This window comes from Anguilla anguilla, chromosome 17 (assembly GCF_013347855.1).
Source record: "Anguilla anguilla isolate fAngAng1 chromosome 17, fAngAng1.pri, whole genome shotgun sequence".
NCBI classification, from domain to species: domain Eukaryota; kingdom Metazoa; phylum Chordata; class Actinopteri; order Anguilliformes; family Anguillidae; genus Anguilla; species Anguilla anguilla.
In genome coordinates, this window is record NC_049217.1 from 4,369,419 (window position 1) to 4,384,471 (window position 15,053).

The 15,053-nt window shown below is 46.0% G+C and overlaps 1 protein-coding gene across 1 annotated transcript; it reads right to left on the reverse strand.

Annotated features, from left to right (window-relative positions):
- Window positions 1-3,358: 3,358 nt before the first annotated feature.
- LOC118217042 (glial fibrillary acidic protein-like) lies at window positions 3,359-10,256 on the reverse strand. Its single transcript, XM_035398798.1, has 9 exons — window positions 9,796-10,256; window positions 8,277-8,337; window positions 7,984-8,079; window positions 7,013-7,174; window positions 5,799-5,924; window positions 5,190-5,410; window positions 4,642-4,685; window positions 4,252-4,337; window positions 3,359-3,516 (listed from the first exon to the last, which is right to left on the reverse strand). Exons 1-9 carry the CDS (start codon window positions 10,254-10,256, stop codon window positions 3,475-3,477), a joined length of 1,299 nt encoding a protein of 432 aa, XP_035254689.1. The 3' UTR covers window positions 3,359-3,474.
- Between the last annotated feature and the right edge of the window lie 4,797 nt (window positions 10,257-15,053).

Below are 15,053 nucleotides of genomic sequence, written 5' to 3' on the forward strand. Positions count from 1 at the left end.
AGTCTGTCCACTCGAGGCAGGGTCTGCTCCGATACATGATTAATGGACAGGAGGCTCAGTTGGGACAAGACTATGGCATTTAGATAGATGATGGCTTTGGAGCATTCAACACCTTGTGACTTGTTTACTCTTAGTTCTGCCTTTGAAATGTAGTCTAATTTAAAATATCATTCAAGATCAAAGTTACTCCACTCTATGCTTAATGAAACACAGACCGGGGGGAGAGGTGATCAGTCTGTGGTCTTGAGGTCCGTTTTCTCTCAACATCACTACAGTTACCGTGGTTACCATAGGAAACAGATTAAATGTTACATTTCAGTATGCTAAATAAAAGGGAAAATTTATAAAGGAAATAACAAATATGAATCAAACCTCAAACCATTTTATGGATGATAATTGGTTATAATTGATTGCTCTCAAAAATGAAGAGTTCAAGTTATATTGATATTTTTTGTAATTGTTTTGTTACAAGCAGTAGTATCCCATTTAATTTAATCTGCGCAGGTATCACTTATCAAGCATCAGATTCCGGAGGCACGAACAGGAGGATAGTGATGAGGGCAATGAAGGTGCGGAAAAGCTCTGCTTATAGCAAGACATCACCAGGGTGGAGATACATCAGAGATTAAGGTAAGCAAAGTGAGCAGGCAATTAATCAGTGAATACTATTTCATTCAAAGTATCAAAATAAAAAGGCAGGCCTACTGCAAGATGTACACCAGAGCTACTCAACTCCAGGTCCTGCAGGCCGCAGGGTCTTCAGGTATTTGCTGTGCACTACACCAGATTTCATGAATGAGCTTACTTCCTGAACCAAGGAGGTAAAATAATTAGTGAAATCAGGTGGTATAGTGCATGGCAGGAGGAAATACCTGCAGACACTGTGGCTCACTGGACCTGGAGTTGAGCAGCCCTGGTGTATACAAAACGGCATTCACAGAGCTTAAAGTGAGCAAGCTGAGATTATAAACTATATTCAAAGGCAAGCCAAAGCGGTAAAGAACTGTTGGCTTCTGGCTTCTTCCAGAACTTTTCTCTATTGTCTATACAAAGTAAGAACTGAGACGCAACCTTTGAAAGGTCAAATTGCCCAACATCCCTTATTCATTTTACAAAATCATTTCACAAAATGGGTTACCATTATCCCAAATGGCCAACATCCATAAAATAGCAAGATAACCTAAATATGGCTCCTACAATTGTATTAGCGCATGTTACTGGGTATGCTGCATTTAGAGTGGACATCTGCTGTAAGCCAGACAGTGTGTCTGGCCAAATCAAGGTGCAAAGCTGAGAAAAAATAAACTTTAAATGACCCAAAGTCATCCTGCTTTCAGAACTATATTTGGACCCCATACAAACTCATCCTGATTTTAGAACTATGTTTGGACCCCATACAAACTCACCCTGATTTTACAACTCTGTTTGGACTCCATTCAAACTCACATTGATTTTAGAACTCCGTTTGGACCCCATACAAACTCATTCTGGTTTTAGAATTCTGTTGGGAGCTCACACAAACTCATCATGATTTCAGAACTATGTTTGGACCCCATACAAACTCACCCTGGCTTTGAAAGAGTGCCAGAATCCCGTGTTATTTCTACAGCTCTGCTCTCTTCTCACCCGCTGTTCTCAGGGGAGGATGACACCGACACAGTGTCATCATTAAAAACAGCCCTCCTGACACTCCCAGCAGACAACACACCCTGTAATCACAAGTGGGCACTTCTGGCCACACAGTGAAAAGACACGAGAGAAGGGTGAGATGGAACACCGTGGCCAGAGAGGAGAGATGGTGATGCAGTGATGGAGGGATGATAGAGGGGTGACAGCAGGATTTCAGGGTGGAGGAGAAAAGAGAGGTCACTCCCTCTTGTTAGCTCCTCAGCAGGAGGAACTGTGGGGTCCCATGGCGACCAAGTGAGGTAAATAAAACACGTTTGCACCAACTGGCAGTGTTATAGTCAAAACCTCTTACATCAGCTCCATGCTACAGTCACAGCATCTAACAAGATTTCCATATTAGATACAACATATAACATGACATCCTTGTTACAGTCACAACATTTAACATGAGCTCCATGTTACAGTCAAAACATCTAACACAAGGTCCATGTTACAGTTAAAGCATCTTACATGAGCTCCATTTTGCAGTTAAAACATCTTACATGAGCTCCATGTTAGTCACAACATATAACATGACATCCTTGTTACAGTCACAACATTTAACATGAGCTCCATGTTACAGTCAAAACATCTAACACGAGCTCCATGTTACAGTTAAAACATCTTACATGAGCTTCATATTGCAATTAAAACATCTAACATGAGCTCCATGTACCAGAAACATCTTAAAAGAGCTCAATATTAGTCAACCATCAACCATGAAGGTTACGTCACAGTAATGTCATTTATCATGAATGCACGTTGCAAGACTATTATCTAACATGTACTCCATGTTACATCTAACCTGAACTGTCTTCCTTGTCTCAGATCTGCCTGCTCTACAGTCCCTGCATCTACAGACTCCTTCTGACTATTCACATACACACAAACCCTACAAGGTCAGCCTGCTTCCTCTCAATATAGGCTGAACACAAACTTTACATTTCTATCATCTGCAATTAATTCTGTACCTGCTAGAGGCAGGGCAGTCCCGCCCACTGGTGTACAGCCCTCACAGGGGTGGAGTCTCCCACCCATAGACCTCACAGGGGCGGAGTCTCCCACCCACAGCCCTCACAGGGACGGAGTCTCCCACCCACAGACCTCACAGGGGCGGAGTCTCCCACCCACAGACCTCACAGGGACGGAGTCTCCCACCCACAGACCTCACAGGGGCGGAGTCTCCCACCCACAGACCTCACAGGGGCGGAGTCTCCCACCCACAGACCTCACAGGGGCGGAGTCTCCCACCCACAGACCTCATGAGGGCGGAGTCTCCCACCCACAGACCTCACAGGGGCGGAGTCTCCCACCCACAGACCTCACAGGGGCGGAGTCTCCCACCCACAGACCTCACAGGGGCAGAGTCTCCCACCCACAGACCTCACAGGGGCGGAGTCTCCCACCCACAGACCTCACAGGGGCAGAGTCTCCCACCCACAGACCTCACAGGGGCGAAGTCTCCCACCCACAGACCTCACAGGGGTGGAGTCTCCCACCCACAGCCCTCATGAGGGCGGGGCTTGACTGCCTCACACTAAAGCCTGCCTCACTCCTGCTACATATAAACCTACAACAAAAAAACTTTTTTTTATGAATATTTTTTGTTTTGCAAAATTCCTAGTCACACATCTGAAACAAAGTTGGTTTAATTCTCCTCTTTGTTTGGGGGGGGGGGGGGGGGGGAGGATTGTAGTCTGGGATGGGGGGTTGGATAGTCGTGGGGTCAGCACAGGTCATGGCGGTTAAGTATTAAGAGGGGGACGTAGGAGAGTGATGCCCATAGCTGTCCCCAGACTCCCTCTGCTACGGCAGCTCCTTCCTCTCGGCAGTGGACTCCTTAATGATCTGAAAAAAAAACAGACACACAAACAGTGTCATGTTCAGAACTTAAACAACTTTATGAGTCCTTTGTTGGACTTTTACACTAACATTGTTTCTGCTTTTATTGAAATAGCTACTCATATGTCATAGCTATAAAGTATCGTTTCGGCAAATAACAAATAATAAAACCAATGGTAATCTAGGTATCATAAAAACATCTCTTCAGTTTTCTATGTCCGACCAAAACTTTTATATTCTTTTCGCTGACCAGCTGTCTTAGTAAAACTGTTTGGTACTCTGTATTTTTTATATGAAACGCAGTTTCTTTCCCAATTGTACTTTTTAGCAATAGTCCCATTGTCTAAATCTGTCGTTTTGTGTGTGTGTGTACTTTGATTGAGTTGAATTGACCTGTTGCAGGGTTTGGTTTATTCAGATAAATAAGGCTGTAGTTTTCTGAGCTACATGTTTTTCTCCTGGGCACATAGTGCCCTCACATGGAATAAAGTGAAAATGCATTGTGAGTCATTTAGTCATGTAAGAGTGTCCTTAAACAAGGCAAAAAATTTTAAACCGTGGAAAGTGAAACTTTGGTATGTACATAACAGTCACATAAATCACAAAAAATAACCAGTATTTTGGGGAACAAGTGTGTGGGGTACAACTTTCTGCAGAACACACACACACACACACAAAACCACAGGTCTTAATTAGAGATTTATCCTGCTCCTATGGATACAGCGCCCCCTGCCGGCCCACCTCTCCGTCGCGCGTCTCCACTGTCCGCACCAGGATGCTCCTCTTGACGTGAGCCTCAGGGGACAGTCGGGTGTCCATGCTGGTCTCTGGTCAGAAGGGAAGAGGACTTTAGACCAGGCGCTCTGGGGCTGTGTGTCTCCCACACTGCTTGTGCAGTATCACTGCCAAAGTAGGAAAAGCTACAGCTAAAGCCATGAAATAACTTTAATCGCATTAGCTAGATGCATGAGACAGGGGCAACCAGGAAAACTCTGAGGAAGAAAAGGATCTTTTCCCGCCTGATGGTGCCTAGATCCATGCTGCGTTACCTAGATAGATTTTGACAGTGTTGCTTCAGCATTACCTGGCTACAGAGATGAATGAAGCACTGGGAACCTAGGCGTGCCTCACCTCTGAATTGCAGGCTGGAGAAGCTCTGAACAGGGACAGTGATCCTGCAGGAGACGCACAAAGCAGAGCTCTTTAGAATTGTTGGCCCACACGCACGTCCATTTAAACACATCCTTAAATCTGACCCCGTGCCCTACAGCTTACTCCCATATTCTCATCATCCCCCCTCCTCTGTCCCTTCCTTCAGTCTTCTTTTCCCTTCTCTTGCAGCTCACTTTCACCCCTTTCACCCCTCTCTGTGTCTTCCCCTGTCTATGACTCTCGCTCTTTTGGGGTCCTCCCCTGTCTGTGACTCTCTCTTTCTGTGTATTTTTGAGTACGGGCTTCAGCCACTGAACAGACACCGAAGCTGATTTTTGGGTTTGAGCTTTGAGCAACATTGACCGAAACAAATTAACTTTAAAAATATTTTATCTATCAGCATGCCAGGGATTCCACAAAATTGTTATTGATCTGGAAGCTGGTTCAGTTACACATTTTATGTCTCAAAAGGCCTCTCTGACTCCTCCCCTTCCTCCAGCTGCCCCTCCCTGACTCCTCCCCCTTACCGGCTCTCCTCCCCCTCCAGCAGCTTGCGGTAGGTGGCGATCTCGATGTCCAGGGCCAGTTTGACGTTGAGCAGGTCCTGGTACTCTTGCAGGTGGCGGGCCATCTCCTCCTTCAGGCCCTGGATCTCCACCTCCAGCCGGCCCACGTGGTCGTGGTAGTCGGCCGTCTCCACGGCGAAGCGGTCTTCCTTCTCCATCAGCTGCCGCTCCAGAGACTCGTTCTGCAGGGAGGAATGAGGAAGCGAGGGATGAGGAAGAGAGGGATGTGGGATGAATAGAGATGGACGACTGGAACTGCTTGGGGCAAACAGGGTTGATGGGGAGATTTCTGAGAAGGTGTTTTCTTGTCCTGTCCAATTCTTTCATTCTTCACACCATCACTCCAAGACTCCCAATCATATTGGCCATTCATTAATATCCAGCCTTTATGCCCGCCCTCTCATCTCAGTGGTACACAATGACAGGACACAATGTGTATCATTACTCTGTATTCAGTGTAATACGGTACAGAATGATACTGTAAGATAAATGTGTCAACACAGACATCCAATCAAATTCCCCCTGATCACAAAGCTTTCGGGTGAAATTTGATGACCGGGGGAGACTCACTGTCCCACGTAGCGCATCCAGGTCACAGGTGAGGGCCTGGATCTGCCGCCGGTAGTCATTGGCCTCCTGCTTGGCCTGTCGAAGGGCTTCCCCGTTGCGATTGGCCGCGTCAGTCAGGTCGATAAACTGCAACATTAACGGCAACATGGGACATTAGAGGCAATGAGGCAATGTGTTCTGATGAGGCATAAGCACAGTTCTGTTCAAAGTGCTCATAGTATCTGTCCCATACAGTATGACTAGACCGGCATATTGCTGTCGATCACCAGCCACCAATTCAGGCTGCATTAGCTAGGTTTAGGGTATTATAAGCAGCAATTAAATAAGTTTAATATTTTGTTCCAGGCTCGCGTATGCTGGTTTTCATTCCAACCACAGTTACAATTCCAGAATTTTAACTAGTTGTTAATTTCTTAATGAGGTGTTTTTCATGTTTGCATGTAATGTCGAATTAATGTCCCGTGTTCACATTGTGCTTATTGTGCCATATTGCAAGCAATTACATAAAAAGAGGTAACACATTTTTTTTATCTGATCCAATTAAAGATTGTGGTGAATCAATAGGCTCCTAATTAGGTTGTGGAGCACATGTGTTTAAGTTATTTTCTGAATTTCTTTCCTTAAACTTATTAACACAGTGCAGGTTTGGCTTGTTAACATTTGCTTTGTTTTTGAATTCTTCATTATCTCCCAAATGGTTAGTTTCAGTGACCATGTGTCCATACTTTTACCAATTAGGAGCCTGTTGCTTCACACCAGTCCTTACTTTGTCAGTTAAATTATTTTGTTACCTCTCAGTGAAATTGTTTCCATTATAGAGCAATAAGTGAACAAGATAAGAGATTTTTATTCTTTGTGGCATGCATAGCTATGTGGCCTAAGAGGGTAAATAATCCCTCTAAACATGAAAAGGACCTAATTCAGAAAAAACAGCACCTTGTTAAATTTCTGGGATTGCAATTGTGGTTGGAATGAAAGGCAGCATACACAGGGGTACCACAGTTGGGAATCACTGGCATAGTTTAGCCTGTTTTTATATGTAGTATTCTTGGAAATAGCTTGGCAAAAGACAAACAAACATAACTGTTGCTGGGTGATGTGTGCACATTGCTGGGTAATAATTGGCATGGGTTGCTAGGCAACAGTATTGCAGGGTGATGGCTGGTGTGTTACTCGGCAACAGGGTGTGCATGGCTGGGTGACCACATTCGGACCTTGGACCGGTACCACTCCTCAGTCTCCTGCATGTTGGAGGCAGCCATGGCCTCATATTGGATGCGGATGTCCTTCAGGGCGGTCGTCAGGTCCGGCTTGGAAACATCCACGTCCACCTGCACTTGCTGTGCCATCATCTGCACCTGCAGGTCACGCAGCTCCTGCCAGAGAGAGAGACGCACCTGCTCATAGCTCACTCACCTGCTCACAGCTCACTTACCTGCTCATAACTCACTTACCTGTCACTCACCTGCTCACAGCCCACTCACCTGCTCATAGCTCACTCACCTGCTCACAGCTCACTTACCTGCTCATAACTCACTTACCTGCTCACAGCTCACTTACCTGCTCATAACTCACTTACCTGTCACTCACCTGCTCACAGCTCACTTACCTGCTCATAACTCACTTACCTGTCACTCACCTGCTCATAGCTCACTCACCTGCTCACAGCTCACTTACCTGCTCATAGCTCACTCACCTGTTCATAACTCACTTACCGATCACACACCTGCTCACAGCTCACTCGCCTGCTCACAGCTCACTTACCTGCTCACAGCTCACTCGCCTGCTCACAGCTCACTTACCTGCTAACAGCTCTCTTACCTGTACTTCAATGCAAGCATACATCTAAGCACAGGTCTTTATGGGCCGACCAGAGCCCTAGTAACCAGACTTGAATGGGATTGGTTCACCATTCAGGTCCAGGATCCCCACTTTGAGAGTCAGGTACATATACCCAAGAGACCGGAATATTTCAGATATACACCCTACCGAACCTAATTCCTCAACATTGTATTCAATCTTAGGTGAAGGCAGTACTATGTCTGCATTGTGGTGCAAGTGTTTTGATTAGCAAGATCAAAGTTGACAGTAAACATCTGCTGAATTACACTATTACGCAGGTGAATGGCTTCAGTCTGTTTCAGGCCCAGGCTTGGGGAAAGATCACCATGACGATGGCACTCACTTCCTCATGGACCTTCCTCAGGAAGTTGATCTCCTCCTGCAGGCTGTCGATCTTCTTCTCCAGCTGAACACGGTTCATGGCGGCTTCGTCCACATCCTTCAGCGGTGGGAGAGGAGAGAGGTATTCAAAAAGGGAACAAAGAAGGGAGGAGGTATTCAGAGCAGGAACAAGGGAGGGAGGGAGGTGTTCAAAAAAGGAGAGGTAGTCAGAGAGATAGAGAGATGGTAATGGGTCTCATGGCATCTTGGAGCCCGGGACCTGGGCTGGATTGAGTGGGGCAGGTGTGCGCTCACCTGCCGGAACGAGTTGAGGCTGTTCTCTGCCTCCACGCGAAGGGTGATCTCATCCTGCAGCCTGAGAGAGAGAGAGAGAGAGAGAGAGAGAGACAGAAAGAGAGAAACGATCGCGGCTCCCGTGCTGGAAATCACCAGGAGCTTTGGATAAAAGCGCTATATAAATGCAGTCCATTTACCATTTACCATATGTTTCGGGCCTTAAAGTAGCTTGCGTCGAGCCATTGCGTTGAGCCACCGCGCAGCTACTGTTTGCAGACGCTACGCATCGTGTTTTCATCTCATTTATGCATTTATATAATCTGCCCACACACTACATTGACCTGCTGCTCTCTGTTACCGCAGAACTGGTACAGCGGTTTAAGAAGGGCAATCTTTCACTGCTCAGCTTCACTGCAGTGTTTTGTCGTGGTTTGAACATTTCACTGTTCGGTAATTTTGTGCTGGAATGCAGTCATATTACATTTGTACAGTAAGGTTGGGAAATGACAGCTAGGTTCAGCCCACAAAGCTGCAGCCTGTCTTTTCTGTGCAACAGGAGGGAGTTTTTTTTCCCTATAACTCACAAGTTTGGCCAGCAAATCAAGTAGCCTGATTATGACGCCTTCTCTAACCATATAGCATACAGTATGCTTATACTGGCTTTCGTTACAAGCACAATTGCAATCCCAGAATTTTTACAAGCTGTTCATTTTTGAATTAGACACTTTTCATGATTTTAGGCATTGTTTGCACTCTTAAGCCACATTATGTCATGAAATAATACTCCCATATTTGCATTCTGCTAACTGCTATATTTCCACTTTTCAAATGATTAAATAAAGCAGTAAAAAAAATTAACTGGTAAAATTAAAAGACTGAGTCGAATCAATAGTCTCCTAATTGTCGAAAGTGTGGACACATGGCCACTAAAACAACCATTTAGTAGACAATAAAGAATTCAAAGATGAAGCAAATAATGAGCCAACTCTGCATTGTGTTAAGTTTAAGGGACATTTTATGAAAGAACTTAAACACATCTGTTCAGCAACCTTAATTGAGCTGTAACAAAAACCGCATTCACGAGTTTGAAAAGCACCAATCTAATCTCTCTCCATGACTCACACAACTAGTATCCTAATCTCTCTCACACACCTGGTACCCTAATCTCCCTCTCTGTCCCTCACACACCTAGCGCCCTAACCTCTCTCCCACACATAGTACCCTAATCTCCCTGACACACCTAGTGCCCTAACATCCCTCCCTATCCCTGACACACCTAGTGCCCTAACCTCCCTCACACACCTAGTGGCCTAACATCCCTCCCTATCCCTGACACACCTAGTGCCCTAACCTCCATCTCACACCTAGTGCCCTAACCTCCATCTCACACCTAGTGCCCTAACCTCCATCTCACACCTAGTGCCCTAATCTCCCTCCCTGTTCCTCACGCACCTAGTGTCCTAACCTCCTTCACACACCTAGTGCCTGAGTCTCCCCTGCTCGAGCCACTCAGACCCTCCCCTCCCGCCTCTCTTACCTCTGCTTGAGGGTGGCCAGGTCGCCGGCCAGGTTGTCGCGCTCGGTCTCCAGACGGGCCTTGCCGGCGGCGAGCGCTTCGGCCTGCCGGCGCAGCAGGCGGAGCTCCTCCTGGTAGACCTCGCCCAGGCGGCTGGGCTCCCTGCCGCGCAGCTGGTTCAGCTCGGTGGCCAGCAGCTTGTTCTGCTGCTCCAGGTAGCGCACCTTCTCGATGTAGCTGGCGAAGCGGTCGTTCAGGCCGGCCAGCTGGAGCTTCTCGCTGGCGCGCGTCTCGCGGAACAGCGCCTTCAGCGCCGAGTCGGCCGCGAAGTCCAGCCGGTCGGGTGCCCCCAGGCCCAGCGGCACCGCGTTCGGCCCGCGCCGGACCGAGTAGCGCACCGAGGAGATGCTGGGGCGCCCCCCGGTCCCCGGCGGGGCCCCGAAACGCTTCCTGTAGGACGACTGAGCTCTTTGTCCCTCCATGCTCAACAACAGCCTTGGACAGTGGGGTGCAGAGGCCTTTATACCCATACTGCCCCCCCCCCCATCCCACCCCCCACACCCCTGGCCTCACGCTGGGGAATGCTGACTGGAGGAAACAGGGGGTGGGGGTGGTGGTGGGGGGGGGGGGTTAATGACACCCAAATCCTGTGTAACAGCAATTGTTTGTGCTCGTCCTGGATCTGTACTGCGCATGAATAGGGTTCTGTGTGACAGTGCTGCTCACACACACACACACATACACACAAACACAGTGACACAAACTCACATACAGCGACACAATATTGCACACACATAAATGTGCACATGCACGCTTGTATGCACATACACACAGTGACACAAAAATCAGACACGCACACACACACACACACACACACACAGTACCACAAACTCACAAACACAGTGACACAATCTCACATACATGTAAACATGCACATGCATTCACGTACACACACACAGTGACACAGAATCACACACGCACGCACGCACACGCACGCACACACGCGTACAAACACACAATGAAGGAGGGAAGGATGTCAGGAGGAGGATAAAGAGAGCCATTAGCTTCCTTGTTTAGCAGGGGCAGAGACATCCTAACAGCCATACATTTGCTCGACTCTGATTGGCTCACTGCCACCACCATTGAAAGTAGATAGGTGCCAGGAGTGCTTTCAGAGTAGAATACATTCCTCACGAATTCACTTCTTCATGTGTCGTGCATTCATTACTTTTTTTGGAGAGCAACATGATGTTGTGGACCACTGCCAGACTGCATAATGGCAACCAGAAAATTGAACAACATAATGAGCTCTTCCGTACATTTTTCTATCTAATGTCATTTTGCTGTATTGGCAGTACAGCTGTAATTATTTTGATATACTCCATCTCCAAGTCAGAATCTATTGATCTTACATGCTTTGTTCTTTGTTTGTCAAACATTTCGTTCTGTTAACTATTATGATATGACCTTATATCGGCAATTATAGTATTCAACACTAAACACAGCCCTATGTTACATCAGAGACACAGAAACCTTCCAGATTTGTCCATTTGCATACCACATTCAGCTTTTGTGGCTTGTCTTCATTTTATTCAGGTTTTGGGGCATGGACTATGATGCAAAGAACAAATATCAGTCTTAATGCATGCACCTCAACGGTGCTGCTTATTTGATTGTAAATGCTGACCTCTAGCTCTAGTGGTGTTTGCTTCATGTAAATCTGAAAAATGCACTTCTGTATATTGCTTTGACTGAAAGCATCTTCCAAATGGTTCAACTGTAAATTATTTCATAGTTCTGGTTGAATATATTCAGTCTCTATCTAGTATAGTTGTTAAATAGTTTAGTTTTACAGTCTAGTTTCAACATCATTTGCAGTGTACATAATAATAATTTCCCGAGTAAATAATAATAATAATAATAATAATAATAATAATAATAATAATAATAATAAAACAGAAATATCCATTGTGAGGAAAATCAATCATAAGATGCCACTAAAACAATCTTACTTTTAAGTACAAGTAGATGAACTTTTTTGGTCTTTGACTTACCAAAAACGAGAAAGATCTCATAGACCACAGACCACTTTTGAATGAAATATTATGGTGTTTAGACGTTTCAAATCATATATTAATATTTTATCAATCTACGTTTAAAGTTCTTAAATAAATGCTACAAATAATAGCGTAACCAGTGGACGTAAGCAGTTGGCATAATTTACACACACAGCAACTCTGGACGGCAGGTGCCTGAAAGACCAACAGCAGCCCGATTCAAATCGATTTTCATTAACTCAGAGAAACACTGACTTCTCTCATCACTCTTTGTTTCTCCCTAAGTGCCCTTATACGGATACCATATTTTTTTCCAAAGCACCCTTATATGCACCCCATATTTCTCCAGAGTGCCCTTATACACACCCTCTGTTTCTCTAGTGCCCTTATACTCACCCCCTGTTTCTCCAGTGCCCTTATACACACCCTCCGTTTCTCCAGTGCCCTTATACACACCCTCTGTTTCTCCAGTGCCCTTATACACACCCTTTGTTTCTCCAGTGCTCTTATACACACCCTCTGTTTCTCCAGTGCCCTTATACACACCCTCTGTTTCTCCAGTGCCCTTATACACACCCTCCGTTTCTCCAAAGCACCCTTATATGCACCCTATATTTCTCCAAAGTGCCCTTATACACACCCTTTGTTTCTCCAGTGCCCTTATACACACCCTCTGTTTCTCCAGTGCCCTTATACACACCCTCTGTTTCTCCAGTGCCCTTATACACACCCTCCGTTTCTCCAAAGCACCCTTATATGCACCCTATATTTCTTCAGAGTGCCCTTATACACACCCTCTGTTTTTCCAAAGTGCCCTTATACACACCCTCTGTTTCTCCAAAGCTCCCTTATATGCACCCTGTTTGTCCCACTTTAAGATTAGTTTGAAGCAATGCTCACAGTGTGCATGGAGGGGAATCGGGGTGAACTGGAAGACGAGAAATACAACCTTCTTTAAGAGATAGGGAAAAGTAATGAAAGTGGAATGACTTGCCCCTGTTCATATAAACAGAATGAATGGCTCTGACTGTAAGCTACAGTTATTTGTTTTTTTTAAAACCCCCAGGATTAATAGTATGGACCAGGCACTGTTGGAACACACCGTCTGAATTTTTGGGGCGCATCTGTAGTTTCCCCAGATCTGGTCTCTGAGGTAATCCTTTTCAGTGGAGAAGCATTAGGGCAGAGGGGAGGGGCTAGTGTCTCTCTGTGTCTCTCTCTCACACACACATACACACATACACACACACACAGACACAGGCCAATGCCATGTATCTGGCAGCTAAGGCATGGTCTGGGTGCTCAGAGTTAGTGCAGGGTGATGTCACACAGGTGATTCATGGGTCCTGCATGATGAGCACTGAGCAGCAGAGCCAGAGCTTGGGCCTGAAACAGAGCCCTAACACTCCTACTGTTCCCACGCCTGTCTTCTGCAGAGCCAGCAGGCGGGCTCACACTGGCTAATGTCCGACTGGCTAACCAGTCTGCTCTGGCTCTGTATATTCCATGCAACATGAACCCTGGAACAAAATCCATACCACACAAACGAGACCCTCACTTAACCAATACAAACAAGACCCTCACTTAACCAACACAAACGAGACCCTCACTCAACCAATACAAACAAGACCCTCACTTAACCAACACAAGATCCTCACTCAACCAACACAAACAAGACCCTCACTCAACCAACACAAGATCCTCACTCAACCAACACAAACAAGACCCTCACTCAACCAACACAAACAAGACCCTCACTCAACCAACACAAACAAGACCCTCACTCAACCAACACAAGATCCTCACTCAACCAACACAAACAAGACCCTCACCCAACCAACACAAACAAGATCCTCACTCGACCAACACAAACAAGACCCTCACTCAACCAACACAAGAACCTCACTCAACCAACACAAACGAGACCCTTACTCAACCAACACAAACAAGACCCTCACTAAACTAATACAAACAAGACACTCACTCAACCAATACAAACTTTTGGATAAAAGCGCTATATAAATGCAGTCCATTTACCATTTACCATTTACCCTCACTAAACCAATACAAACAAGACCCTCACTCAACCAACACAAACGAGACCAACACAAACGAGATGCTCACTCAACCAACACAAACTAAACCAATACAAACAAAAACCTCAGTCAAACAATAAAACAAGACCCCTCAACCAACACGAAAGGTAAGAAAATAGGCACTGGGCAGACCTGTAACTTAGGGAAGATGAGGGAAGGGACCTTGGGAGCTATGAGAAGGCTCCTGATGGCTCTAAGATTGAGATGGCGATCCAGTGAGTCAAGTGAAGATGTGGAATTTCATGGAACAAACTACACCAGGATTTTGTGGAGTCTGAGTTTGCACTTTGCAAGTTGAAAGTGATGGAAACAAGGTCAATGCACATGTGGTTATGGCCTTAAAGAACACTCTGTGCTTCTGATCTGAAATCACAGACTTTTTTCATGCAGTCTCAGGCAGCAGCTTGATGAACTGAGGAAGGAGAAGGGAACAATTTATGGGTTTGGGGTTCTCCTCAATGCCTTTGCTTTACAAGTCACACTCAAGAAGAAAGACTAGCCTAAAAAAAAAAACAATAGAGGAGAGGGCTCATTCTGTCACAGTGGAAGGGTGCTTGGTGATGGTTACAGAGGGGCATGCTGGGACATGTTGGCGGGGCCTAATATGGACAAAAGCATAAGCCTACATTTCATCTGGAAGCTTACTCTCATCCTAGATCCCTGATCCTGAGACATAACACCTGGGGCCAGCCTAAAGTGAATTTACCCCAAACTCATCTCCAACAGAACATGAGCCGTACTCAAAGTACATTGAACGTCACATCACAAACTGTAAGAAAGGTGGCTTAAATTGTGAGCCGTTGCTATGGGATGGCGGAGGCGTGACTAGGCATGCAGCCTGATTTACGCTGTAATGGCATCTGGCTACGGTGTCACTTCCTGTGCGTACAACGGTAAAGGAACTGAACTGAATAATCGCTTCTGATTTATTATCCTATGGGCTGTAACTTCAGTCCATCCAAACCCTAAGCCGCATTTTCACAGATAAGTTCACCGCCTGACAATGCAGTGGGCTCGGGCCACTTAAGATGCGTTTGCTGAAAAACAAAGACATAAAGCAGGATTTGTCAGCCACTGGGCCGCAAAGCCAGCCTCGCCAAGGCACCATTGTCTGTCGATCGCTCGA